This window comes from Euprymna scolopes, chromosome 29 (genome assembly GCF_053919585.1).
Source record: "Euprymna scolopes isolate OS-2025 chromosome 29, ASM5391958v1, whole genome shotgun sequence".
NCBI lineage: Eukaryota > Metazoa > Mollusca > Cephalopoda > Sepiida > Sepiolidae > Euprymna > Euprymna scolopes.
Window position 1 is genome coordinate 35,820,754 of NC_136510.1, and position 26,318 is coordinate 35,847,071.

The 26,318-nt window shown below is 36.6% G+C and overlaps 2 protein-coding genes across 4 annotated transcripts in view; one reads left to right on the top strand and one right to left on the bottom strand.

Moving 5' to 3' along the window:
- LOC145252585 (mitochondrial potassium channel-like) overlaps positions 1 to 26,318 on the bottom strand; it is a 388,073-nt gene that overhangs the window by 92,637 nt on the left and 269,118 nt on the right. The gene's annotated exons all lie outside the window — the stretch shown is intronic.
- Positions 1 to 26,318, top strand: part of LOC145252580 (protein mono-ADP-ribosyltransferase PARP11-like) — a 94,650-nt gene that overhangs the window by 24,194 nt on the left and 44,138 nt on the right. Inside the window, exons 3-5 of one of the 3 annotated variants that reach the window (XM_080112230.1) lie at positions 3,293 to 3,343; positions 7,221 to 7,267; positions 15,489 to 15,719. In XM_080112230.1, the coding sequence (XP_079968356.1) occupies positions 3,293 to 3,343; positions 7,221 to 7,267; positions 15,489 to 15,719 (329 nt within the window). The remainder of the gene's footprint in view (positions 1 to 3,292; positions 3,344 to 7,220; positions 7,268 to 15,488; positions 15,720 to 26,318) is intronic. The other 2 variants (XM_080112232.1, XM_080112231.1) reach the window with 2 other exon arrangements.

Here is a 26,318-nt window from a genome sequence, read left to right on the forward strand (position 1 = left end):
CCCCCTTTTTTTGGCCTCAAATGCAACATTCAAAAGGTTTTCGTGATTAAATAAACCAAAGAAAACATTTTTGCGCATGCGCTTTGAGAGAGCAATAAAAACACCGTTTACGCAGGGTCCATGATTCTCGTGAAGTACCAAATTTTCTAAATAAAATATTTGTCTTATTATTTGATAATACAAGAAGTGTTTTTTTTTTTTTGTTGTTTATTTCGTAATAACACAAGAAATGTTAAAAACTAAAATAATTTTCTTTATAATAGAATAGAGTGTTAACGAGCAGGGACAAAACAAATCCCAATAAATATTTTTATTAAATATCGTAACATAAAAACGCGACACCTCATCGTACTTTGATCTTTAAAAACAAATGTTCACTTTCACTCACAAAAGAATGTACCTTCGGTATTATAGTCATAGAATTAATGGTTTCTTGTTTTCCTCGTGGCAAACTGGTCAATGAGATTGTCAAAATCTATTTGTCTTGTAAATTCGCTTTCAATTGACAGAACAGCCAGATCCGACAGTCTCCACTGGCTCATGGTTGATTGGAGGTAATTTTTTATAAGTTTCTTCTTTCACACGATGCCACAGAAACATATTGTCAGAAGGAATTTTAGAGACAGCGTAAGATATAGCAATGATTCAACAAAGTCCCACTTGATGATAAACTGTAGGAATTGTAGTACAGTTCAGTGCTTGGCTTCCTTCAAGTTTAATTCAGCTGCTTGTAGGTGTCGCCTTAACGTGAAATTTCTAGACAAAGGTCTTCTTCAGATAGCTCATCATACACGGCTGTTAGCTTGGTAACAGACAACTGTATTACTTCTTCGCCGGCACAAATAATATGATCTGGCTGAACAGCAAAAAAATTCAACAAAATGTCATTCACTGCGTGCACTGTTATCCAACTCGATATGGAAACGGCCCAGACATTCTGGCATTGCTTTCTTAGTTTCCTGCTGCAATGAAAATCCAGCATCGTTTGCCTCCTCTCCTGGCATTCTGTTCTTTCTTCTGATTCTCCTCTCTGTAGAGGTATGAAGTTCTTAACATTTTGCAAGTGCTTGCTGGGCGGCATTGTCAAAAAGAAAAAAAAAAGAAATAAAAAAAAGAAACCTTCAGAGCCCTTGCAACCATGTCCAAGATAATACGTGATGTTTGCATGTACTTCTGAGCTGCGTTTATTTCTTGTAAAATATCACTCCAGAATAACAAGAAAGCAATGAAAGAAAAGTCACACATATCTGCAACAGATTGCGCACAGCGCTTCTTATCTCGTTGCTTTCTTCGACATCACACAGAGCTTCAATAGTTAATCACAAACTGGTTAAACCTCTGTATCACCGGTTTCGCTGCATCATCATGTGCACTCCAGCGAGTTTTGGACAATCTCTTCATTGTAAGACATGTATACTTTACTACCAGCGATGGGTCGACAGAGCGAAAAAAAGTATAAAGCATCTCAAAACTTCCAAAAAATGTTACACAAGAAGGAGTGGTTAGAAAACGAATGTTTTCCACTAAGGTTCAAACAATGATTAGAACAAGGTACAAAAACGGCCCTTGGATCAATGTCCTTGATCTTTTTCTGTGGATTCCAGCCATGCTTGCAGCATTATCGTACTCTTGACTGTAACTCCTTCGTTTCCTAATTTCTCGAGGATATCCTAAGTCAATGCAGTAGCTGTTTTATCTTTCAAATGTAAAAATCCCAGGAAATGACTCCCACACTTCAACTGCACCATCGCTGATATGTACCTAGCTGATTGCTGTTGACATTTGATCTGCATGCGAAACGTCTGGTGTGCTCTCAAAAAAGTATACCAAAGTACTTTGCATTCTTGATGTCAGCAACGAGTTTTCCAATCTCATGTTTTGCCAAAAGAGAAATAAACTCGTTCTGTGTTTCAGGCGACATGTATGAACATATTGCCTGACTGTCCGCGCTTTGCTGGAGGCTGAACGGATGTTCGTTTACCACGACATCGTAGTGAGATAACAATTCGACAAACCCCAAAAAGTTACCTTTGTTTGATAAGGACGCATTCTCGCAATGTCCTCTAAATGACAGATTATGCCATGCAAGAAAAAAATATCACATCTAAGTTGTACAGAATGTCTCTGGACTTCCTTTTCTCTTTCTCCACCAGGGAAATGTGCGCTGCATCGATAGTTTTTTCAGCTGGAGTACTGAAACCAGCGTTTTCTATCTATCTATCTATCTATCTATCTATCTATCTATCTATCTATCTATCTATCTATAACCACTTAATCCTTTCTTTCTAATATTTTTTCACAATTAAAAAAAAAAAATGAAATAAGTATCATCAAATGATTTCAAATGTACTATTGAAAACTTAAAAAATGCAGGTTTTAGAGTTTTCAATAAAAATCGGCAAAAAATATTCTTTAATGATTAATTTTTTTTAAGAGTTTGTAATATCTTAGAAAAGACTTTTTAAAAATTAAAAACTTACAAATTACATAATATATGATAGATAAATTCTATTTCCGACCATTTTCGCACCTTAGCCTGGCTGAATTTTGGCTGTCACCCGGGGCGGACCGCCTCCCTTAGCTACGCCACTGTTAGAATTATTTGTACTCAAACTTTGTAAGGTAATTTGCATAAAGCCACTTATGCAAATTACCCACTACTACTTGGAGTTGCTTGCAACAATAAAAAAGAAAACAAAAAAAAGATTAACAGCGAGCACTTCTCAGAAATTTCTCTCTTTTTCTGCAACAAACAGAAACTCCTCCAGAACAACTGTTTTGGAAACTTTAACCTTTACTTGTAAATATACGTTATTTTAAATACAAGAATTTTATTGTGTTATTCTTTCTCAAAATTAACCAAGTTGTTCGGATAACAAGGAACCAAGAAAAGAGAGGCGCGTTAGAAATTAAAAAAAAAAATTCTAACACCACTGGTAGGGGTGCCTCAGGCGGTTAGCAATAAACTAACCTCTTCTCAAAGAGAGAAAGCAAATTTTCAGAGGGTGGACCCCCTAGAACTGCACAGAACCAAAACCATACCCCAGTCAACAAGAAATAAGCCATCTGAACAATCGCATATACTCCGTTGACTTTGATGCCAAGGAAAGCAATAAGGTATTGCTCCATTCTGTAGACTAAACACACTATTTATGTTTTTTAATAGATAATAAAGTGTATACATCTTTTCGAACCGCCATGTACTATAAATATGTACAGGGCTCAGTTTTCTTTCTCTCCAGGTTATTAAAAATTACATGCCAAAAAATTCATTTTCTTATTGCGTTTGCAGTGCCGTTTTCATCGCCATATGACATCAATAGCGTTGAATATTTGGATAAAGGTAATATCTCTTGTTTTTTTTTATATATAACTAATTGTTTCTAATTATTTTTCAATCTTATTATATTATGATATTGTTTTACGTATAATAACAAGACATTTCTAATGAAAATTAAAAGCATGTAAAGCGGATGTATTTTTTTTTTTTTTAACATTTCTTTATTCCAAACAAAGCAGATTGACACTGTGGCATAAAGAGCTATTATGATTAGGCGTCAGATTTAAAGGAGACATCCTAAGTGGGGAGTTGGGCATCAAGGTGTTTGTTCAGAGTCCATTGAAATTTTTCTGCATGTTGGTAGAGTTTGGAAAACAGGAAAGGAATTAAGAAAGCAAAAAAAAACAAGCTGTCTGAAAAAAAGAGCTAATAGAGTAGGTTTTCCAACATCTAGGGACCTCTACAGTGGTGGGGTGTAATTCTGCTGTTGGTCAGGGGCATTTACATTGAAGAGGATACAAGTGCAATAAGTTTATTAGAGCACATTTTATGGAAGCACTTGTAAAACAAGCACAAGGATGCAACATTGTGGTGATGGGACAGGAGCTGGATGTTAGTAAACATTGCGGGATCTATTAAGTGAGAGACTCATTTTACACCCTATCCAAAAGATTGGTAAGATACTGGCAGGAGCAAAAAAGTTTTCTAGCCATGTAGAGGGAGTCTATCTTCTTTGTAGCTGACTAGACAACATCTTATTCCATTTCATGCTGCCTGTGAATGCTAGACTGAGAAGATTGTATTTTATACAAGAACACCTTCTCTGTGATGTTTACTCTTAAAAAAACATTTTATTTTAAATAGTATTATCCTCCACTCTTTATCTGTGCCTAAACCTAAACGTAGATTCCATAAACAACGCTTCTTTATTAGAACTGTACGCCTGTGGAACTGTCTTCCGTATGCCTGCTTTCCAGCTGGCTACAATATGGTCATCTTCAAGTCCAATGTAAACAAGTTCTTCATGAGCCATTCTCCGTAAGTAATCCAATTTACCAAATTCACACTACTAACGATGCTATGATATTGTCCCATTGACTACTGTACACTCTTTAACCCTTATCTTCGAGTGGCCTCATGGCCTTGATAAGTGGTGACTCCATATGTAAAAAAAAGAAAAAAGTAAGGCTACCTGGTATGCAGAATATAAAAAATATTATTTATGAATAAAAATAATCTAATTGTTAAGATTAGAAAGTTTGCTATCACTCCAGTAATACATGAAGCTTTCCTTGAATATGTACTGAATTACTTCCCTTAGTTTTATGCACGAAGGAATAGCTATTTATATATGTAAGCATTGAAACAGAAAAACTGTATATCATTATATTAGTGATGAGCTATTCACTTGAATATATACTTGTAACACGATCATTTGCTAGGGAGGGTTACTTGTTTTGTTGGGAGTGGGTATATTTCTTGAAGCTGTTGTTATAGCAACCAGCTCCCCCTCCCCCGGGTGTTAGACATGATAAAATGGTTAGGCACATGGACGATGGAAACATGAAAGATGAACCACTAAGGTCATTAGAGTTGACCTGACATCCATTATATTTGCTGCTGGGTCTCAGATCGTTTTGGTTGGCATCATAACGGGCAGCATTTTATCGGTGTGGTTTATAGGGCCCGTTTTGTTTGAATTGAACGCTTGTACAGAAATACGTGAACAAACATATTTTTTTATAAAAATGAAATTAGTTATTCTTTTATTTAATATTTAAGGAACATTTTAAATAGATGCAGCGTGTGTCCCCACGGCCGGCTCAAAATGTCTTCATTGGGCCATATACTAAATTACTTCCCTTAGTTTCATATACAAAGGAATAGCTATTTATTTGTAAATTGTGTCATTGTTAGGACCACGGCAACATGCATGTGACAATGATAAATAGTAAAAAAAAGATATATACGTCTAAAATTGGCTCATGGGTTCAGGTTGACAGAGTGACAGTTGCCAGTGTAATATTGTCCGGGAACTAACACACATTGTGTTCGTTTCAGTTGCAAAGGAGGCCAAGACAAAGAATAGGAAATAACTCCAACTCGTATTTTCTTGGTAGCAACAACATTTATTTCCTCATTGCTACAGTGACGTCTTTACTGTTTCGACCACCGGCAAACCAGAAGTGACGTAGGTTTAAATTAAGGCTAGACAATCGAAAAGAAGGGATAACTTTCGAAAATATCGGCGAAAAAAACGACCCCTCCCTGTAGAAAAGTGTCCAGTTGAAGGTGAAGAAATTAATATTTTTAACCAATTTTTCGATATTTGTCGTCTGAAAGACCGAGCTTCAAAATGACACTGATCTTGTGAAAATCTGTCGCCTCTGTCGAAAGTTTTAGGCAGACATGCAAACATACATACATACATTTATATATTGGTAGCTTAAATTTTCGACCCAAACCGATTAAAAAGCTTGCCCTATCTCTGAATACCCTTTATGTAAAATTTCAAATGTTTAGACCAGAAATTGTCTGAGTAATTTTGGTAGAGACCGCAGAGGTAATTTTTTTTAAACTTTGACCTCTATTATGACCCCTTAACATTTATGGTTTTGGGCTCAACTCTAGTTATTAAGTAAGATCCATGTCCAAGGAACCTATATCTAAAATTTCAAGTGTTTAGACCCAAAATTGGCGGAGGGGTTTGGTAGACTTCTCAAAGGTCAAATAATTGAACTTTGACCCCCTTAACAGTCAAATTTCTGACTGAAAATGGATTACAAAGATTTTCCCAAATCTCAATACGCTGTATATCAAATTTCGAGTCTGTAGACTGAAAATTGTCAGTTATTGTGTCGGGAAATGGACACACACACACACACACACACACACACACACACACACACACACACACACACACACACACACACACACACACACTGTTATAGATATAGATAGATAAATAGATTAGCTATTAGACTTTTTAATATATGCTGAATTACCTCCCTTACTGTTATACACAAAGCGAGAACTATTTATGCATATAGATATTGAAACAGAAAAACAATGCATATTATTATATTAGGAGTGTGTGTTCCTTGATAGAAGCGCTGATTGAGTTTGAATAAAGTAAAACACATATTAGATACGTTTGAAGTCAAACTAACACATTATTATAAAAACAGATACACTAACACATTATTATGAAAACAGATACACTAACACATTATTATGAAAACATAAACAGATATTTATTTTTGTTTGAAATTCATAAATATATTTCAAGGTCCAAGTCTCATAATACATGTTTTATTTTATTTAAACAAAGTCAGCGCTTCTATCAAGGAACATGCACCCCCTAACGTGAATATCGCGTGACTAACGCACCATTCCGACATTTAAACTACTATCGCGAAAAACAACAAACGGACTTCAACTTACTGATTCTCTGTTTCAACCACAACATGGCAAAAATAAAAAAAAGAAAAAAAAAAGGAATACTGAGGATGAGGTTTTGACCTCGAAATTTATTTATAAATCTCAAACAAAAAATAAATATCTGTTTATTTTCATAATAATGCGTTGTTTTGGCTTCAAATGTATCTAATATTTGTTTTATTTTATGCATATTATTATTATATCAATGATTAGATAATCGTCCGAATATCTACTGAATTACCTCCCTTAGTATTATACACCAATGAACAGCTACTTATCAGAACCTGAACTAAATATTGATCTTTTTAATTTAGGAATAAAACTATGGATGACAAACAAACAAAAAAACAAAAAAAAAAACAAATAAACAAACAAACAAAAAAACAGTAAAGAAACTAACATTACTTTATACATTAGATTTATATATGAATTAATGCACAGAAATAATTCCTTTTCGTTGTTTTTTAATTTTGTTTCTGTATTTTTTAATTTTTACTAGATGGTCCTGTAATAAGAGTTGTATGTGTTTTAGAAAAACTTATGAATGTAAGTATTCTAGTATATTCTCTTCTATTCTGAATTCACACACACACACACACACATATTAGTGATGGAACAATTTTTCCAGATTCCGATACAATTACCGATTCTGTTCTAAATTCCCGATTCAAATACAAGTACCGATTCTGATTCTTTTAAAATTTCTTAAGATTTAATTAAAGATGCAATACTTTTTTAAATGTTTAAATGACTGTACCCCGCATCCCCGTGTAAAGTCTGCATATATTTTGCAAAACATAAAAATACACCTAGGAGGGGGGGGTACATCACGATAGTAGACCTTTCTAAGTATTTTTTCTAAGTTTTCATTGTAATTGATTAAAAATTATAAGACAAGATTTGTTTGTCTTTTAAAACAACTCATTTCGTTGTGATTAATGTGTTTGAAATTTTCATAAATGATTAAAACGAATTAACAATTGCTATGCAAAATAAGAAAGCATTTTAGAGATATAATAGTTAAAAAAAGCCCGTCCCATGCTAAGAATGAGTTTGTACATAATAATGTTACTATTTAGAAAACCATTTTTTAATATTGGGAAGGGTCTCTATTAACTATTCTCTACCTTTCCCCTATGAATACATGCTCATATTTTTCTCACAATTATAAGGATTTCCTCGGTTATTAAATTAATTTGCTTTACTATAAAAAGGAAAATTAGACACAGTTAATAATATTAGAAATAATAATGAAAAAGAAGAAGAAGAAGAAGAAGAAGAAGACAAATATACGGAACTTGCCAGAAAAGAAATAAATATGGAATTTGAAGAAAATCAAAGTAATACCAATAATTGTAGGAGCACTAGGAAGAGTTCCAAAGAACTTAGAAACAAGACTAGGAAAAATCGGAAACAAGGGGAAGAAGGCGCAGACTATGCAACGGACAGTAATGCTGAAAACAGTCGAAATCTTAAAGAAAAACCTCAAATGCAGAACTTAATCAACAAGAATGACAATCGCCAGCCGGGTTTATAGAAAATGCAACCTGAAGCTGTAATTTAATTCCCTTCCATCTCCCCACCCCCTCCTCCTCCCTTACCCATATTCCTCTCCTTCCCCTTACCCCCCCAAAAAAGGGGGAAGCAGTTGTAGTGCCAGCATAGGTACTACAACTTCTACAACATAGACATATGCCAAGGAAGATGGAAAGACTGATGAGTGAAAGCACTTACCAGACCTCCACTGGACAATTGTGGAGGAGACTGGGACATTGGAGAGGCTTATTGCCACCCAAATTCCAGTGAAGGCCAACAGTCATTGCCAACAAGAAATCGACAGCAAGTGACTGTTGCAATAACACAAAAATATTTGCAAAAGTTGTCAAAAGAGGTGAGGATTACTGGAAATCTGGGGAGACTTATTGTCACCCAAACTCCAAGGGAACACCACCGGTCTTTATCAGTGAGCAATCTCTGATGATGACTCGTGTGAAAACTCATAGTGAGTGAAATAATAAAAGAACTGAAGCATCTCGACCAGAAAACCATGAAACTCATGACTATGCACAATGCACTACACCCAAAGGATGATACTGAGCGACTCTATCTGAAAAGGAAAGAGGGAGGAAAAGGACTGGTTTGTATAGAAGGCTATGTAAATAACACAAAGAATGAATTAGAAAGATACATAATGCAGAACATCAAAAGAATAATTACCGCAGCAAGAGACACTGAACAAACAAATAAGACAGAAAATGAAGAGACGAGGAAAAAGACGAAAAAAGAAAAATGGGAAGAGAAACAACTATGCGGACGATTCATAAAGTTGGCAAAAGATAAGTCTAGCGAAAACACTTGGACATGATTACAAAAAAGAAACCTAAACAGAGAATCTGAGTCCCTAATAACAGCCATACAAGATAACACAATGAGAACCAATCATATCAAAAGCAAGGATTGACAAGACACAAGAAAACAGCCAATGCAGACTTTGTGGACCAAGAAGACGAAACAATAAACCACACAAGTAAAAGCAGCAAACTAGCCGAAAAAAATGTAAAAATAGACACTAGCATGTGGAGAAAACAGTACACTGAGAATTATGCAGACAACTGCATCTTGGACACACATGCAAATGGTACAAGCATAAACTCGCAGCAGTACCTGAAAATGAAAGTCACAAAATTCTATGGAACATGGATGTACAAATGGATAAATCCATTCAAGCAAGAGGATCGGATATCATAATTGTTGACAAGAAGGAAAAGTCCTGCGAGAATGTGGATTTTGCTGTTTCAGCAGACCACAGAGTGTGAAGATCAAGGTTGGTTGGTTGGTTGGTTGGTTGTTTTACGGCATATCAACCCTTTTCAGGTTATTTAATGCCGAATCCAAAGATTCGGAAAAAAAAATATTTTTAATAGAATATATTTGCTGTTTTCAAGTTGGTTTCTATTTAACCCATAGGTGGGACCCTAACAGGTACTACCGGGTTTGAGTGGACCTGGAAGCAATGGCAATTAAAGGGTGGCTTCACACTCCCCAAAGCCCACAAGTTGGGGCCTCACCACTGGATATAGTTTAAGGTCATATCCAGGACCTGAAGATCAAGGAGACAGGGAAATGGTGCAAATACATGGAACTAGCCAAAGAGCTCAAAAGGATATGGAAGATGAAAAAAGTTAAGATAACACCACTAATAGTAGGAGCACTAGGAACAATACCGAAAAACTAAAAAAAAAAAAAAAAATGTGAGAGATTACAATCAGGGGTTATGGTTGAGAAGGGAGAGAGGATAATAGTAATGAAAACACATTGTATCGGGTCGTGAACTGGGTTGAAAGAGAGCAAGGAAAGGAAACACAAAATGCAGGTCACACAAGAGGTCACACAGGCATGCACCAACACGTGTGTGGTCATAGGTCATGAGGTCAATATAAGAAACAGCAGAAATATATTATTGTCGACTGTTGTTAATATATTTGCACACTTTACTGTGTTCTGAGCGCAAGTGATGTTATGTATGTGTGTTCGACAGCCTTCACCAGCTGTGCTGCCTGTCATAAATGCATTTGTACAATAATTACCCCCAGATTATTGGAGGCTATGGAGTACAGTGAATGAAATGTGCATGTAGATGTCAATGTACTGCAGCGTATGGGAAAGCAAAAAAGTTCAAGATGTACCAAAACTGCATATTATTTGCATGGAAAAATAACATGACGGCCACTGGGTGTTGTGCGTGTAGTAGGTTGGGCAGAAGGTATTGGAATGTGCATGTTCTGATCATTATGAGGTGTGCAAGAAACAGGGTCTGGATCTGGTGTGACGATTTGGGTCTGAATCAGAAAAACTTATAGCAGGGAATGCTAAGTCATATGAGCTTTCTAAGAATGCTGGTTTGACACGCTCTATCACGATTGAGTCATGCTTGTCATTGTGATTGATAACAAAATACTTGTCTGAGCGTTCCAATACTAGGTATGGTCTGTCATAAAGCAGCTGCAGTGGTCTGCGTATTGAATCGATAAGTATGAAAACATATTTGCAGGAATGAAGATCAGATGGATAACATAGAGTGCAGAGGAGTGTGCATCACTTGAGACATTGCGAGTTTCAGACAGTCAGCATAACCAGAGGTGGTTGTGGGTATGGACCTGTAGACTGAAAAATTCTCCGGGAAGGCGAAGAGAGGTTTCAAAAACCACCTCTGCTGGTGTAGCGTTCAGGTCTTCTTTAATAATGGACCTGAGTCCTAGAAGAACGAGTGGTAAATGTTCGCTCCAGCAATGCGGTTCGGGCTGAATTGATAGAGCAGGTTTTAGTCGATAATGAAAGCACTCTACCAGCCCATTAGTGGAAGAATGATAGGCGGTAGTCACAATGTGGGAAATTCCAAAATATTGGAAAAGTTTTCTGAAGGTGTGTGATGTAAACTGGGAACCTCTATCAGTGGTGACAGTAGTGGGTTCACTATAAATAAAGATTCAGTTCTCCATGAATGCACGGGCTACAAATTTTGTAGAAATGTCGTGCAAAGAGACTGCTACTGGCCAACGAGTGAATCAATATATCGATGACTAGCGGAAGGTGGCAGTGGGCCAATGATATCCAGGTGGATATGCGAGAAACGAGCATCAGATACAGGGAAGTTGCCTGGAGTAGACAGTATGGCAATGAGCTTTCGTTGTTTGACATGAAATACATGCCTGAGTCTATTGGCATATATGTCGACATTGATGTTAAGCCCAAAAAATGTGCTGTGATGAGCCTGACTGCTATATGCTTGCCGGGGTATGTCAAGTTGTGAAAGTATCGAAAAACTTTCCTACAGCAAGAAGGAAGTAAGTAGGGTTTTATGTGTAACAAACATATTGCACCAGACGAGTTTGTCTGAAAATGGAATTGGCATATTTTTTAGCAGAATGTTTGAAGTTGACATAAATTCTGTTAATGACGTATATCATTCCTGTTCAGCTGTGATGTAATCCAAGTCAAGAGATTTCTCGAAACTGTTGAGATCACAAAAACGGGAAAGTGTGTCAGCTACAATATTTGTTTTGCCTGATAAATATTGCATGTCGGCAGAATATTGTGTCACAAAATCCATCTGTCGAAGTTCTCTTGATGTATGTTTACCAGAAATGGAAAATGTCAGGGAATTGATCAGCGATTTGTGATCAGTGAAAATTGTGAATTGTCTCTCCCCCAACATAAAACAGAAATGTTATACAGCTAAATACATGGCCAGCAGTTCTCGACTAAAAACGTTGTACTTTTGCTAAGTTTTACTTAGCTTGGCAGAAAAGAACGACAGTGGTTATGTTTGACTTTTTACGACCTGGTTGAGTATGGTTGAGTATGGTTGAGTATGGCACAAACAGCTACATCAGAAGCATCTGTCAAAAGAAAGAGCTTAGCTGTTGGGTCAGGGTTGATGTATGATAGCTTTGTGAAGTTGATCAAAGCTGTTTTAGATGCGTGGAAAGATTCCAGGGCTTCGTCTGTGAGAGACAATGTTTTCTTACGTCTACGGAGTGAGTCTGTGAGTTTGGTCAATTTATGTGAACAGTTGGGTATGAACCGGCGGTAGTAGTCCACAACTCCAATGTAACAACGCAGTTGATGCAAGGAAGTGGGTACGGGAAAATCCTGGATTGCTTGCACTTTTGGAGGAAAGGGTGTAAGTCCAGATTTGTCGATCCAGTGTCCAAGGAAATCCAGGTAATTTGTACTGAATTCACACTTCACAATATTGATTTTTAATCCAACGGATTGTAAATGTTGGAAGACTTCAGTTACGTGGGCCAGGTGTTCATCCTGCGAGGAGCTTGCGATCAAGATGTCATCGATTTACACGAAGACGAAGGGTAGTCCATGAAGAACTTCATCGATGAATCTTTAGAATGCCTGAGTAACATTAGACAGTCCAAAAGGTAGACGGATGAACTCGAATAGTCCAAAAGGGGTACATATAGTGGTTTTAGGAATGTCTTTCTTGGCTATGGGAATTTGGTTGTATGCATGGACTAAATCGATCCGAGAGAAAACTGTTGATCCAGATAAGGAAGCTGAGAAGTCGTACAGATGTGGAATAGGGTGCCTGTCTGAAACAGTTGTTTCATTGAGAGCACAATAGTTTTTGCAGGGTCTCCAGTCTCCTTCCGATTTCTTGGGTACCATGTTAAGTGGGGATGACCATGGGCTGCTTGAAGGCTGTATTATTCCAAGGTCCATCATGTGCTGAAATTCCGAGCAGGCTAAGGCCAACTTTTCTAGATACAATCGTCAAGGCTTTGCATGTACGGGAGCAACACGGGTTGTAATGTGATGTCGCACATGATGTTTAACATTCTCTATGTTGAAAAAGGGTTGGGTGAGCTCAGGAAATTGGTTCAACAGATCTGCAAAAATTGTGTTTGATGGGCTTGCTGTGCGGATGTTTGGTGTATCACAGGAAAGCATACTGCAGTGGATGGAAAGAGATGTCATTGTGTCAGCTACACAACGTTTTCTTAGATGATCGGAAAGTTGAAAATGAGAAAGAAAATCAGCGCCAAGAATGGGTGTTTTCACATTGGCGATGATGAAAACTCATGGAAAGGTTCAAAGTAAGGGTTGAGGTACCGTAGGTTTGGATGGAACTGCCGTTTGTGGCTTGTTGTAAAAATGAGTCTGCTGTTGTATTATTATATCATGTAGGAGGAATTACACTAACAGCAGCTCCGGTATCCACAAGGAACTTTCGACAAAAGTGCATCAGAAATATATAGTAGGCGACATGACTGGAGAAATGGGATGGAATGTTGACAATTTGCCCCCCCCCCCCAAGAATCAACCTGTCAAATTGCTTGTACATGTATCTCCTTCCTAACAACCAATTATCCATCACTGTCATCAACAATAAAGACGCATTATATTTTCATATATCAGGGTGTCGTCATTCTTTTAAACATAGCAGAAATACAATATTTTTTTATAGGAGACAGAAGTCTGTATTATGCTGTGTGCTACTGCTTGTGGCTGCTCTAAATAGATGTGACTCATAGAGAAAGTCTACTAAGGTTTGGAAAGGCATGTTTCTAGCGGGAGTTGTACGAAAACGTCTGCCCATTGTAAAAAGGTGCACCAAAATGACAAAAGTTTCGTTTTGAATTACCAAAATAAAAAATTTCCTGAAAATAAAACATTATTTGCTGTAAACTAAGGGCTGTGATTTTATTTGGAAAGAAAACCCCAATTTTTTTTACAATATTGATCGACACCATGTAACTGGTAATTACAGCCAGTCAAATAACACTAAATTTGGACATGAACCATGATTGGATGATCACGTTTAGTGCATTGAATGCACATCCACAAATTCGGACATGGTTTTTACCTTGGCACCATCGTCAACGGAGTCCAGGCCATTTTTGAAACAGTTTTTCCCTGTGGTATGCTGCTGGTCCTGTGCAATTCTAGGAGTTCCACCTTTCCAGACTTTGCCTTCGTCTTTTAAAAAGATGTTTGTTTAATACTAATTGCTTGAGGAGCCTTACTGGGGAATACCAATGAGATTGTTCAAGCATTCTTTGCAGGCGAGAGTGCTTTTCTTCTAAGGTACTGGCTCTTCAATCCCACCTCAGACATCTTGCTGTGAGAGGGAGATTACTATATTATAATAAAAGAAAAGTGATTTTCACTACAAAATATAAGCTTGATTAATTGCCTCTAAAGTTAGACATAAGGTCAGTTTATTGTGGGAATTCATAAATGATCTCCCTGATAAAATTTTCTCTGAGATGGGTATATTTGCTAATCACACCACGCTCTATAACAGCATGAGAGGAAAACGAATGAACATGTATCCAAGGCAAAAGCAGAAATCCTAGAGGAAAGCCTCCAGTCTGTAGTGGAATGGAGACAAAAATGGATAGTCACATTCAATGCTGCCAAGACTAAGCTTTTTTGCTTTAATAACTGTAAGAAACCTTCTCAACCACTAATAGCTTGTGAGTCTGCTACTAGTCTCTCCCTCTTAGGGTTTGAAAGAGAGTCGCCAACCTAATAGGTCCCATACTATCAATGAGGCTTCAACTGCTACCCATCGACGAAATGTTGCATCCCTCTGTCTGCTTTACAATGGTAGAAGCTCTGATGAACTACAAGGCCTTGTTTACGCTCGACATAAATACCCCTGACAAACCCGACAAACAGCCAAATCCCATCTGCTTCCACGATATACTAACATGCAAAAGTTCAAGTGGAATGTAAATAGACATTTTGCTGCTCGCCTCCCTACATAGTATCCCTACAATTTATGTTCCAGTTTATAGTCCCCTACATCAAAGTGGTACTGTGCCTTGTTTGGGGTGAAAATGAAATGTAAGAAAATATGAATGCAAAATTAGCTATAATCAGCCCTGTCGGCAGTCTCTATTGGCTGTGGAAAGCACCGGAAAAAATCGGCCATAAATCAACCAACATCCTCCTAAAATAGGAGGTAATGCAAGGGAGAACATCCTACTGATTCAGAACAGATACTACATATTTATCCCTGCACAAAGGCATACAAAATATGACTAATTAAAATATATGATGAAAATAAAGTATAAAAATGCTTCATCTGAGAAAAACTTGCTTAATTAGAAAATATGAGACTGACTAAATATATGTTCAAGAATAAAGAATGGTATCTTTTACAACAACAACAAAAAAAAATTATTCTGACAAAATAAACATTGATGTTTCTACCAAATGCAAGTTTTTATTTTCTGTTTTATAGATCGATATCATTGTCAATCCAACTGACAAATCACTCAACCTCTCCTCTGGTGGGGCAATATCAAAAACAATACTTAGATTGGCTGATTCGAAGATACAAAACGAACTAAAAAAGAATTATCCTAATGGAATCACTCCTGGCGAAATTGCTGTCACTAAAGGCTATGGACTTACGTTCGGCTATGTCTATCATTGCAGCTTAGAAAATATCAACAAAAGGGTTTCACATCATGTAAGTAACATTTTATATTTAATTTTTTTGTTGAAAGTAAAGAGCATGTGGGTAAAAGTGTAAAAAAAAAATATGGGGAAACAGGGTAAAGAAGACATGGGGTAAAAGTATAAGCATGTTCCGGGATAAAAGCATAAACAAAGTATGGGATAAAATGTAAAAAAGATATGGGGTGAAAGCGTAAACAAAGTATGGGTAAAAGTGTAAACAAAGTATGGAGTAAAAGTGTAAAAAAGTATGGAGTAAATGTGTAAACAAAGTATGGAGTAAATGTGTAAACAAAGTATGGGGTAAAAGTGTAAAAAAGTATGGAGTAAATGTGTAAACAAAGTATGGGGTAAAAGTGTAAACACATAATTGGGTAAAAGCGTAAACAAAGTATTGGAAAAGCGTAAGTAAAGTATGGGGTAAAAGCGTACACAATGTATAGGGGTAAAAGTGTAAACAAAGTATAAGGGAGAAAGTGTAAACGAAGTATGGGGTAAAAGCGTAAAAAAGTATGGGGTAAAAGTGTAACAAAGTACGTGATATATGTGTAAACAACTATGGGTAAAACTGTAAACAAAGTATAGGGTAAAAGTATAAACAAAGTATAAGGGTAAAGGTGTAAACGAAGTATGGGTTAAAAGTGTAAGCAAAGTATGGGGCAAAAGCGTAAACAAAATATGGGATAAGAGGGTGAACAAAGTATGGGTAAAAGTGTGAGCAAAGTATGGTCTAAAATGTAAACAAAGTATGGGATAAAAGTATAAAAAAAAGTATGGGTAAAAGTGTAAAAACTATGGGCTTCAAGTGTAAACGAAGTATGGAAAAAAGTGTAAATAAAGTATGGGGTAAATGTGTAAACAAAGTATGGAGTAAAAGTGTAAACAAAGTATGGGGTAAAATGTAAACAATGTATGGGGTTAAAGTGTAAACACATAATGGGCTTAAAAAGTATGGGTTAAAACGGTAAGCACACTATGGGGGTAAAAGTGTAAACAATGTATGGGTAAAAGCGAAAACAAAGCATGTGTGAAGGCGTAAACAAAGTGTGGGGTAAAAGAGTAAACACTGCATGCGGGTAAAGTGTAACCAAAGTATGCTGTAAAAGTCTGAACAAAGTATGGGGTAAATGTGTAAACACAGTATGGACTAAAAGCGTAAACAATCTATGGGGTAAAAGTTTAAACCACGTATGGGGTAAAAGCGTAAACAAAGTATGGAGTAAAATATAAACAAAGTATGGAGTAAAAGTGTAAATAAAGTATAGGGTAAAAGTGTAAACGAAGTATGTGGTATAATCGCAAACAAAGTGTGGGGTAAATGTGTAAACAAAGTATGAGGTAAAAGTGTAAAAAATGTATGGGGAAAAGCGTAAACAAAGTATGTGTAAAAAAGTGAGGGTAAAATGTAAACATAATATCGGGTAGAAGTGTAAACAAAGTATGAGTAAAAGTGTAAACACATAATGGGGCAAAAGTGAAAAAAAAGTATGAGTTAAAAGTGTCAGAAAACTATGGGTAACAGTGTAAACAATATATGAGTAAAAGCGTAAACAAAGTAAGTATAGGGTAAATGTGTAAACAAAGTATGGACTAAAGGCGTAAACAAAGTATGGGGTAAACGTGTAAACAAAATATGGGTAAAAGCGTAAACAAAGTATGGGGTAAAAGTGCAAACAAGGTATGGGGTAAAAGTGTAAACAAAGTATGAGGTAAAAGCGTAAACACAGTATGGGGTAAAAGCGTAGACTAACTATGGGGAAAAAGCGTAATTAAAGTATCGGGTGAGAGTGTGAACAAAGTATGGGTTAAAGTGTAAAAAAGGTATGGGGTAAAAGCGTAAACAAATATGGGGTAAAATGTAAACAAAGTGTGGAATAAAAGTGTAAACAAAGTATGGGTAAAAGTGTACGCAAAGTATGGGGTAAAAGTTTAAACAAAGTATGGGGTAAAAGTATAAACAAAGTATGGGTTTAAAGTGTAAACAAAGGATGGGATAAATGGTTAAATAAAGTATGGGCTAAAAGCGTAAACATATAATTGGGTAAAAGCGTAAACAAAGTATAGGGTAAAAGTGTTAAAAAGTATGGGGTAAAAGCCTAAACAAATATGGGGTAAAAGCGTAAACAAAATATAGGGTAGGAGTGTAAACAAAGTATGGGATAAAAGCGTAAACAAAGTATGGGTAAAAGTATACTCAAAGTATGGGGTAAAAGTTTAAACAAAGTATGGGGTAAAAGTTTAAACAAAGTATGGGGTAAAATTGTAAACAAAGTATCGGGTAAAAGCGTAAAAATGTATTGGAAAGCGTAAGTAAAGTATAGGGTAAAAGTGCAAACAAAGTATTGGGTAAAAGCTTAAACAAAGTATGGATTAAAAGTGTAAAAAAGTATGGGTTAAAAGTGTAAGCAAACTATGGGGTAAAAGTGTAAACAATGTATGGGTAAAAGCGAAAACAAATTATGGGTGAAAGCGTAAACAAAATATGGGGTAAAAGCGTAACAAAAGTATGCGGTAAAAGTCTGAACAAAGTATGGGGTAAATGTGTAAACAAAGTATGGACTAAAAGTGTAAACAAACTATGGGGTAAAAGTGTAAACAAAGTATGGGTAAAAGTGTAAACAAACTATGGGGTAAATGTGTAAACAAAGTATGGGTAAAAGTGTAAAGAATGTATAGGGTGAAAGTGTAAACAAAGTATGAAATCAAAGTGTAAAAAAACAATGAGATAAAAGCGGAATCAATGTATGGGGTAGGAGTGTAAACAAAGTATGTGGTTAAAGTGTAAACAAAGTATGGGGTAAAAGTGTAAACAAAGTATGGGGTAAAAGTGTAAACAAAGTATGGGGTAAAAGTGTAAACAAAGTATGGGGTAAAAGTGTAAACAAAGTATGGGGTAAAAGTGTAAACAAAGTATGGGGTAAAAGTGTAAACAAAGTATGGGGTAAAAGTGTAAAAAAGTATGGGTTAAAAGTGTAAACAAAGTATGGGGTAAAAGTGTAAACAAACTATGGGGTAAAAGTGTAAACAAAGTATGGGGTAAAAGTGTAAACAAAGTATGGGGTAAAAGTGTAAACAAACTATGGGGTAAAAGTGTAAACAAACTATGGGGTAAAAGTGTAAACAAAGTATGGGTAAAAATGTAAAGAATGTATAGGGTGAAAGTGTAAACAAAGTATGAAATCAAAGCGTAAAAAAACAATGAGATAAAAGCGGAATCAATGTATGGGGTAGGAGTGTAAACAAAGTATGTGGTTAAAGTGCAAAAAAAGTATGTGGTTAAAGTGCAAAAAAAAGTATGGGGTAAAAGTGTAAAAAACGAAAAGAACATTTTAGAATTTTAACTGGAGGATTAGTTTCTATATCAATTAATTGTTTTTACCACTAAACCAAAGTCTGACTGGAATGATCATAAAACCGCACTCGATCATTTTAAAAAGTTAATAATACCCTCCCACGCACACAAAAGCGCACAGAAAACTGCCTTGAACACTGAAATACCTAAGAACTTCGGGTCTTCTTTTATATTAAATTTATATGTGAAAATCTTATTCTAAAAGAATTCATGTTTTCCAGTGTGTCTATAGGTAATCGCCTGAAAAGCATAGGATCTCAGTTTTGTTTAGAAGGATTTGTTGAAAACTTTCACATGCTATTACTACAACAATAATAATTTTTTTATATAGTAAAATAATCCACTTAACTTTTATATTGACCTGAAAATAAGAGTTTAAATATGAAGCGAAATAAAAGAAAAATATCTGAGTAAAATATATTTTAAATTTCTTTAAAATATATATTTTTTTAATATGCATTTACATTTTTGTTGACAAATTTTCAGTTTTCATATTTGTATTTGTGTCTTATCAATGGAAAAAATATAAACTTAAGTGACAAAATAGCTTCAATTATAACCATGGACCGTTCATTACTCAATTTGAGATAATGGCCTTGAATTGCATTCATCTGTAAAATATCTAGCTAATTTGCATATTCTTTGAAATATTCATTTTAATTCCCTATTACTTTTTTAGGTTTTCTTCGCTGCTACAGTTGCTGCACATGGCGGGTTTTAATGTACAGCAAACTTTAGCATGAATAAGTTGTTTGTTGGGTCTAAGGTGGAGTTAGAGGCAATTGCCAGAACAGCAGTTTCACCTTCTCTGTTACCGTGCACGCAACCTTCTGGTTGTTTCTCCGTGGAGGAATTACTGATTGTCCTTATTCACTACACTAGTATAGATTTTTCTGAAAACACGATTCCTATCTTTGGCGATTCTATGCATTCCCCGATTATTTCAGCATGCTTTCTTTTGGCTGTCATTATTTCTCTCTTACAATGATTTCTTGCATCTACGAATTTTGCCTATTTGTATTTGACTTATGACGTACAAACTGGCGGAATGCATGCTCTCTTTGTGCCATAGCAGCTGCACAATCTGTAGTGAACCATGGGGGTGAGTGGGGCTTGCTATTATACTTCTGTGTGGGAACATGTGCTTCAATTTCCACTTTGCACCATTTAGTTGTCTCATTGGCACTCTGTTCAGCAGGAAGAGAGAAGATATCGGTCCATGGGGCATCTCGGATGTGTTCTGTAATGGCTTTCCAGTAAGCCCTGTTGTAGTACCTTGTGGTTTTGAGCAATGGTTCCTCACCTTGAGGTTGGGATTTAAATATGATGTCACCTGATACCACTAGGTGGTCTGTGTTTCAAAGTGGACTGTGGGCATTAGTCACACAATCCTCAGGTATTGTGATGAGGAATAGGTTTAGAAGTGAAACCTGCCGAGGTTCACGATCTGGTAGGCCAGTTGGAAACATTACTGTCTATTTGAGGGAATGGGTTATAGAGAAGCTATAGTGGAGCGTCCAGCTGCATCTGTGTAACCTGAGTAACCAAGCCAATTTTTATGGTGGACATTAAAGTCACCAAACGCATGTATTTGGGCATTACTATTCAAGGAGAGTGCTGCATCTATACTATCAGGGACATGATCGATTAGGGTAAAATCCTGACTTGAGGAAAAACGGCAGAGAAAATATAAGTAACTAACACAGTGATGAAATGTTAGTCAAACGCACATAAAAGCCTGGTCATCCGATTCAAGATTTTTCTCTCTAGTTTAAGGGAGGGTGCTACTATTAAAGACTCTAAGCGCATATATACATCTATATGAGTCTTTACAGTAAAGAGGCCGGTATCCTGTAATGTTAAAGTAGTTGGAGGGGATTGAAGGGTGTAAGTTTATTTCACTTAATGCTAAGATATCCGGGGAGTTTACTAAAAGGTAAGACTCTACGTCATCTATATTACCTCTAAGCCCACGGATATTTGTGAAAGCGAGCCTCAAGGGCAGACACGAATTGGCTTTGATTGAGTACTTGTCTGGTTTTATCGTAATATTTGTTTGGGTTGTCATTTAATTATGTTTTTGTTTAATGTTAGGTTAGGAGAAGAGTATTGAGCAAATTGGGCCTGTTTTGACGCCACATATACACACACAGTGGTCCATTAGCCGAGTCCAGTCTAGAATGTGTGGTCTCATAAAAGCTAACCAGATATAGCAGCAGGGTCCCTTTCCATGCACGACATGGCACTACAACCATCCTGATATTATACATTTGATGATAGAGCAGCCAGTCTAAGCGTTACCAAAGAGTTAGGGCCTCTGTACTGTCAGTTGGAAACAGCAGCAAGAGAAACTGTCAATCAGTTACCCTCAACCTCTCAGACAAGACCAGCCAATACAAGTCTAGTGAGCACAAGTGGCATACAAGCAAATTTTCTTAGTTTCTGAGAGAAAGAGAGAAATTTAAAATCGGGAATAGGGGAATGGAGTTCAATGTCCTAGTCAGGAAATAAGGCCAAGCACAGGGTGACTCTGGTGAGTCCCTGGTATTGTACCTCTGGCCTGGCTAATAGGCAAAGAAGAAGTGTGAAAGTCAGCGATAGGAAGAGCCTATCTACTCCTTAAGCAAGTTACATTTGCAAGCTAGGAATTTGTTCGAGTCACCAGCTCCAGGAAGGTTGTCACACATGACTGAGGAGGCCTCCTTCTCAGTTTTGTTATCAGTTTTCTTTCTCCAAGATGGATGACCTGACAAGATCTATGGGCTCATCACACCGAGAGGGTTAACCATGCACTTGGTTTTTAAACCAGGTATTTCTGAGCCTCTGCATGAATGAAGATATTGAGTATCTTACTTTAATTTTTTTCTGTATTCTTCATTAATAAACACAGAATTGGAGATAGGTTCCCCTCTAACATTTACAAGAAATGTTATCTTTCAAGTACTTGTGAGAACACCAATCTGCTCTAGTAACTAATTTGTTTTAAAATAAATGAATAGGATATTAATAATGATTTGAATATGTAAGAGAATATAAAGCAAAGAAAACATAAGAAATGGTCGGACTAGATCTACATAAGGAGGTTCCACACAACACAGATATATACATGCACTTAACCTGGTGTTCTTCAAGTGAACCATGTTGGTCTAGCTAAAAGACCAGTGTCTCCACGTGGAATGGATTGGAGTGTAAAGATTAGCGTTTATTTGAGAGGAGTAAGAGGGAGGGAGGGAGGGAGGATCTGCGGTAAAATCCAAATGTTTGTTTTGATTTTAATACTTCCTTCTTTTATTTACTTAAAACGGTATAATTTTCGATTTCTGTATTAATAATTTAAAACGTACAAACTCATTTTTTTTAATTTTTTTTTTTTATTACATTTTCACCCCAAACAAGGCAAATTGCCACTTTGGTGTAGGGGGCTACTATCAGGGGCAACAACTACTGGGGTACTATGTAGGGATTTGGGCAGCAAGGTGTCGGTTCACGTTACACTTGAACTTCTGCACATCAGTACTGTTGGGGAAGCAGGGACCTGGAATGGAATTCCAGAGTCTTGCGGTTCTGGGGAAGAAACTATTGGAGTAAAAAGATCTTTTACATCTAGGGACCTCTACAGTGTGGGGGTGGGATCTAGTAGCCTGTCGGGTTTGTCGAGGGTGCTCGCGTCGTGGGGGCACAAGTGTCTGCAGTTCGTCAGAGCATTCACCACTAAAATACTTGTAGAAAAGGCAGAGGGATGCAACATTTCGTCGATGGGACAGAGGCTGAAGCTTAGATGCCAGTTCAGGGCCTATCAGGTTTGCGACTCTCTTTTGAACCTTGTCAAGGAGCGAGAGACTAGTAGCAGATGCACCAGCCCAGATGTGGCAGCAATACTCCATACATGGGCGAATGGTGGCCTTATAGAGGTACAGGATACTTTCGGGTGTTAGTAGTTTTCTAGCACGGTAGAGAGAGCCTACCTTTCTTGCAGCGGCCCTGGCAATGCCTTCAATGTAATTGTTCCAACTCATGTTTCCTGTGAACGTTAGGCCAAGGAGTTTGAAAGATGGACTCTCAGATAAAGAGTCGTTGGCCATTGCTATGGGTGGTAGAGAGGGTTTCTTGTAATTATTGAATGAAACTAGTTTAGTCTTGGCAGCATTGAACGCGACCAACCACTTTTGTCCCCATTCCACTACAGATTGGAGGTCTTCCTCTAGTGTTTCTGCCATTTCTTTAGAAATGTGTTCATTCGTCTTCCTGTCGTGTCTACCATAGGGTGTAGTGTCATCAGCATATATACCCATCTCAGAGGCAATGTTGTCGGGGAGGTCATTTATGAATATCAGGAACAATAGAGGTCCAAGGATAGAACCCTGGGGCACTCCCGCATTTATATCATATTGTTTAGATGTGCGACAGTCGAGGACTACCTGGATTTTTCTCTTATCTAAGAAGGATTTAATTATGTTAAGTATTCTACCAGTGATACCGTATGATCTGATTTTACTGAGGAGACCCTCATGCCATACCCTGTCAAAAGCCTTAGATATATCTAGAGCTACCGCTCTGCCTTCCCCCGCTTTGTCCAGTGAATGGTATATACGTTCAGAGATCACAGATTACCAAAGGGAATGAATTCTAGAAAAGAGATGCATATTTCCACATTTTCTATTGTGTATATACATATATTGCTAACTATTACTAATATATTACATATATTGCTAACTATTACTAATATATTACAAACAAATGACATGCGAGAAAAATCTGGGAAAATAGTTTCAAGTGGGTAGATAGCACAGAATATAGAAATGGAATAAAATAATACAATAAAATAAATTAATTTTTTAGTATCTATTTTAAAGGCAGATTAAGGGAAGGATAAAATTTTAAAGCTTTTTTTTTAAATGCAAGTCCATCTTACAAAATTTCATTATCCTATTTTATTGTATAACATGGGGAGTAGACTCGCCAGTTAAAATGAATTCAGATAAGAATGGGAGTTGGGAAATCTGGTTAGAAATACATTATAAATACATTTAAAAATACAAACTAATGTATTATAGAATACGTTAAGATAACAAAAGGATTAAAAAAAATTACAATTAAATTTAATTACGCTTTCAGTTCAAAAAGGATTACAATATTTTGGGCTAGGGAAACCTCGTTAGACCATGGCATTTCGAAGCCAAACGCTTCTCTCCAGAAGAGGGGAGTAAAGACACAAATTATACAGAGAATAATTTTTTAAAAAGATAATATTACCTTTATGGAAAGAGGATCAAAGGAAAAACTAGAAGCAATACTGAGACTAAAGCCGATTCTAGGACTGCCAGCAATCACTGTAAAAGAGTAATAAAGAATGCGAGAGAGTTGTATGCTAAGTCCATTAAGTCAAAAGTACCTAAGTAGCGGCTTGGTTACCACCATTTTTGGCAAATAGCAAACATGATCCTGAACAGAAGCGTGTGTTCTATCCCAACCATCATCAATGGACTTGAAGTAATCTCGTCAGCATCAGACAAAGCCAAACTCTTTGCCAAAAACTTTACAACTAATTATACCTTATGCGACTAAGGCCGTCAACTACTCGTATTTCCTCTTTTATCCAACTCCTTCCGATTCCGACTCTGCAACCCTGATTGTATATATATATATATATATATATATATATATATATATATATATATATATAGAGAGAGAGAGAGAGAGAGAGAGAGAGTTATATATACAGAGAGTTTTATATATATATATATATATATAGAGAGAGAGAGTATGAAACTGCGCCGGTACGTCGCGTCACCCAGTAAGCCCTTCTTCAGTGCGTTGGTGGAATCGTCTTTGCTGCAATGTCCACAAGGCCGGATCTTCTGTGATCGTCTAGAGATTTCGTCTTCGGAGATACCGGGTGCTCGTTGACGGAAGCAGTTCCACAAGTAAAAAAAAAATAATAATGAAACATCAGCACATCAAGGAATTTTGAATAACAAAGACTCCGGAGAACCATAAAAGAAATGTATACAAACATATGTACAGTTTGGAGTATGAGTTTGTAAGCAAGCATTTAAACTTCTAAGTGGGGCTTCCACTTGCTGGAATTCACAAGTCTATTAACTTAAACCTTTTTAGTTATCGGGCAATAGGCGAGGGGGGAGAGAGAGAGAGAAGAGGTGAGGTGGCTTGACTCTCGGACTCGCTCTGTTTTACTTCGACTTCTGTTCTTAATCTGAATCTGAATCTGTCTCTGTTTTAATTCTGACTTTCTTGGTCCTTATATAGTAGAGCACTGGGCGGGGCGACAATTACCAATTCCTTCCCGACCAATCAGAATGCTCAATAACCAAATCGTCTGATTCTCTCTCATTGGATAATTTGACTGATGACAAAAAATTGGCCACCTCCCACAGTCCAAGAATAATTCTAACTCCTCCCCGATCAATCAAAAACGCCCGATAGAAAATAACCAGTTTTCTCTCATTGGATAATTCGGAAACTGCGTAATACGCGATAACCGCGTCAGTAAGAAAACTGCGTCCAGAAAAAAAATGCTTTGTGAATTCTGCCCTTAGATGTGACACTTGTTCATTATCAAAGGAAATAAACAAATCATTATTCTGTTAACATCTCGACAAAATATGTTATTGAAAATTGAAAAATCTCTTGATCTAAATTTCAAAACTGCGATTCAGCTTGAGAATGAAAACATTAGGAATATTATTTTGGGTTCAATTAATATTTTGGATTCATTTCTCTTATACTCAGTTTTATCAAAGGAAAAAAATATTTCCTTTTTTGCACTGGATATGACTGTATCGGAAATTGTCACCATCGTTGCACCGGAATCGACCTCGGGTTCAACATTCTGAACTCGGGTTCAAATGGTTTTATCAGTCATACCAAATCATTTAATATTTGATTCAACAAACATTCTTTGAAGCCGTCAAATGCGTGTGTGAAATTTTAACTCCAAAGAAATTATTTATCTTTGTTTTGATCTTGTCACAATTATATTTTGTGATGCCAACAAATATGTGTGTGTGTGTGTGTGTGTGTGTGTGTGTGTGTTGTTTTTAGTTCAAAGCAAAAGCATAATCTATCTGTTGTTTTTCCAGCTGACACATAAATTGTGTCTTTGAATTTGTCACCGGTCGGCGCGTTCTTTGAGCCTGACCAATGCGTCTGTTCAAATCAGAGAAAAAATATCAATAATCGAATCATGCTTTGAAGAAGAAAGGGAGAAAAAATACTTTGGCAGAATTGAAATTCTTTCTT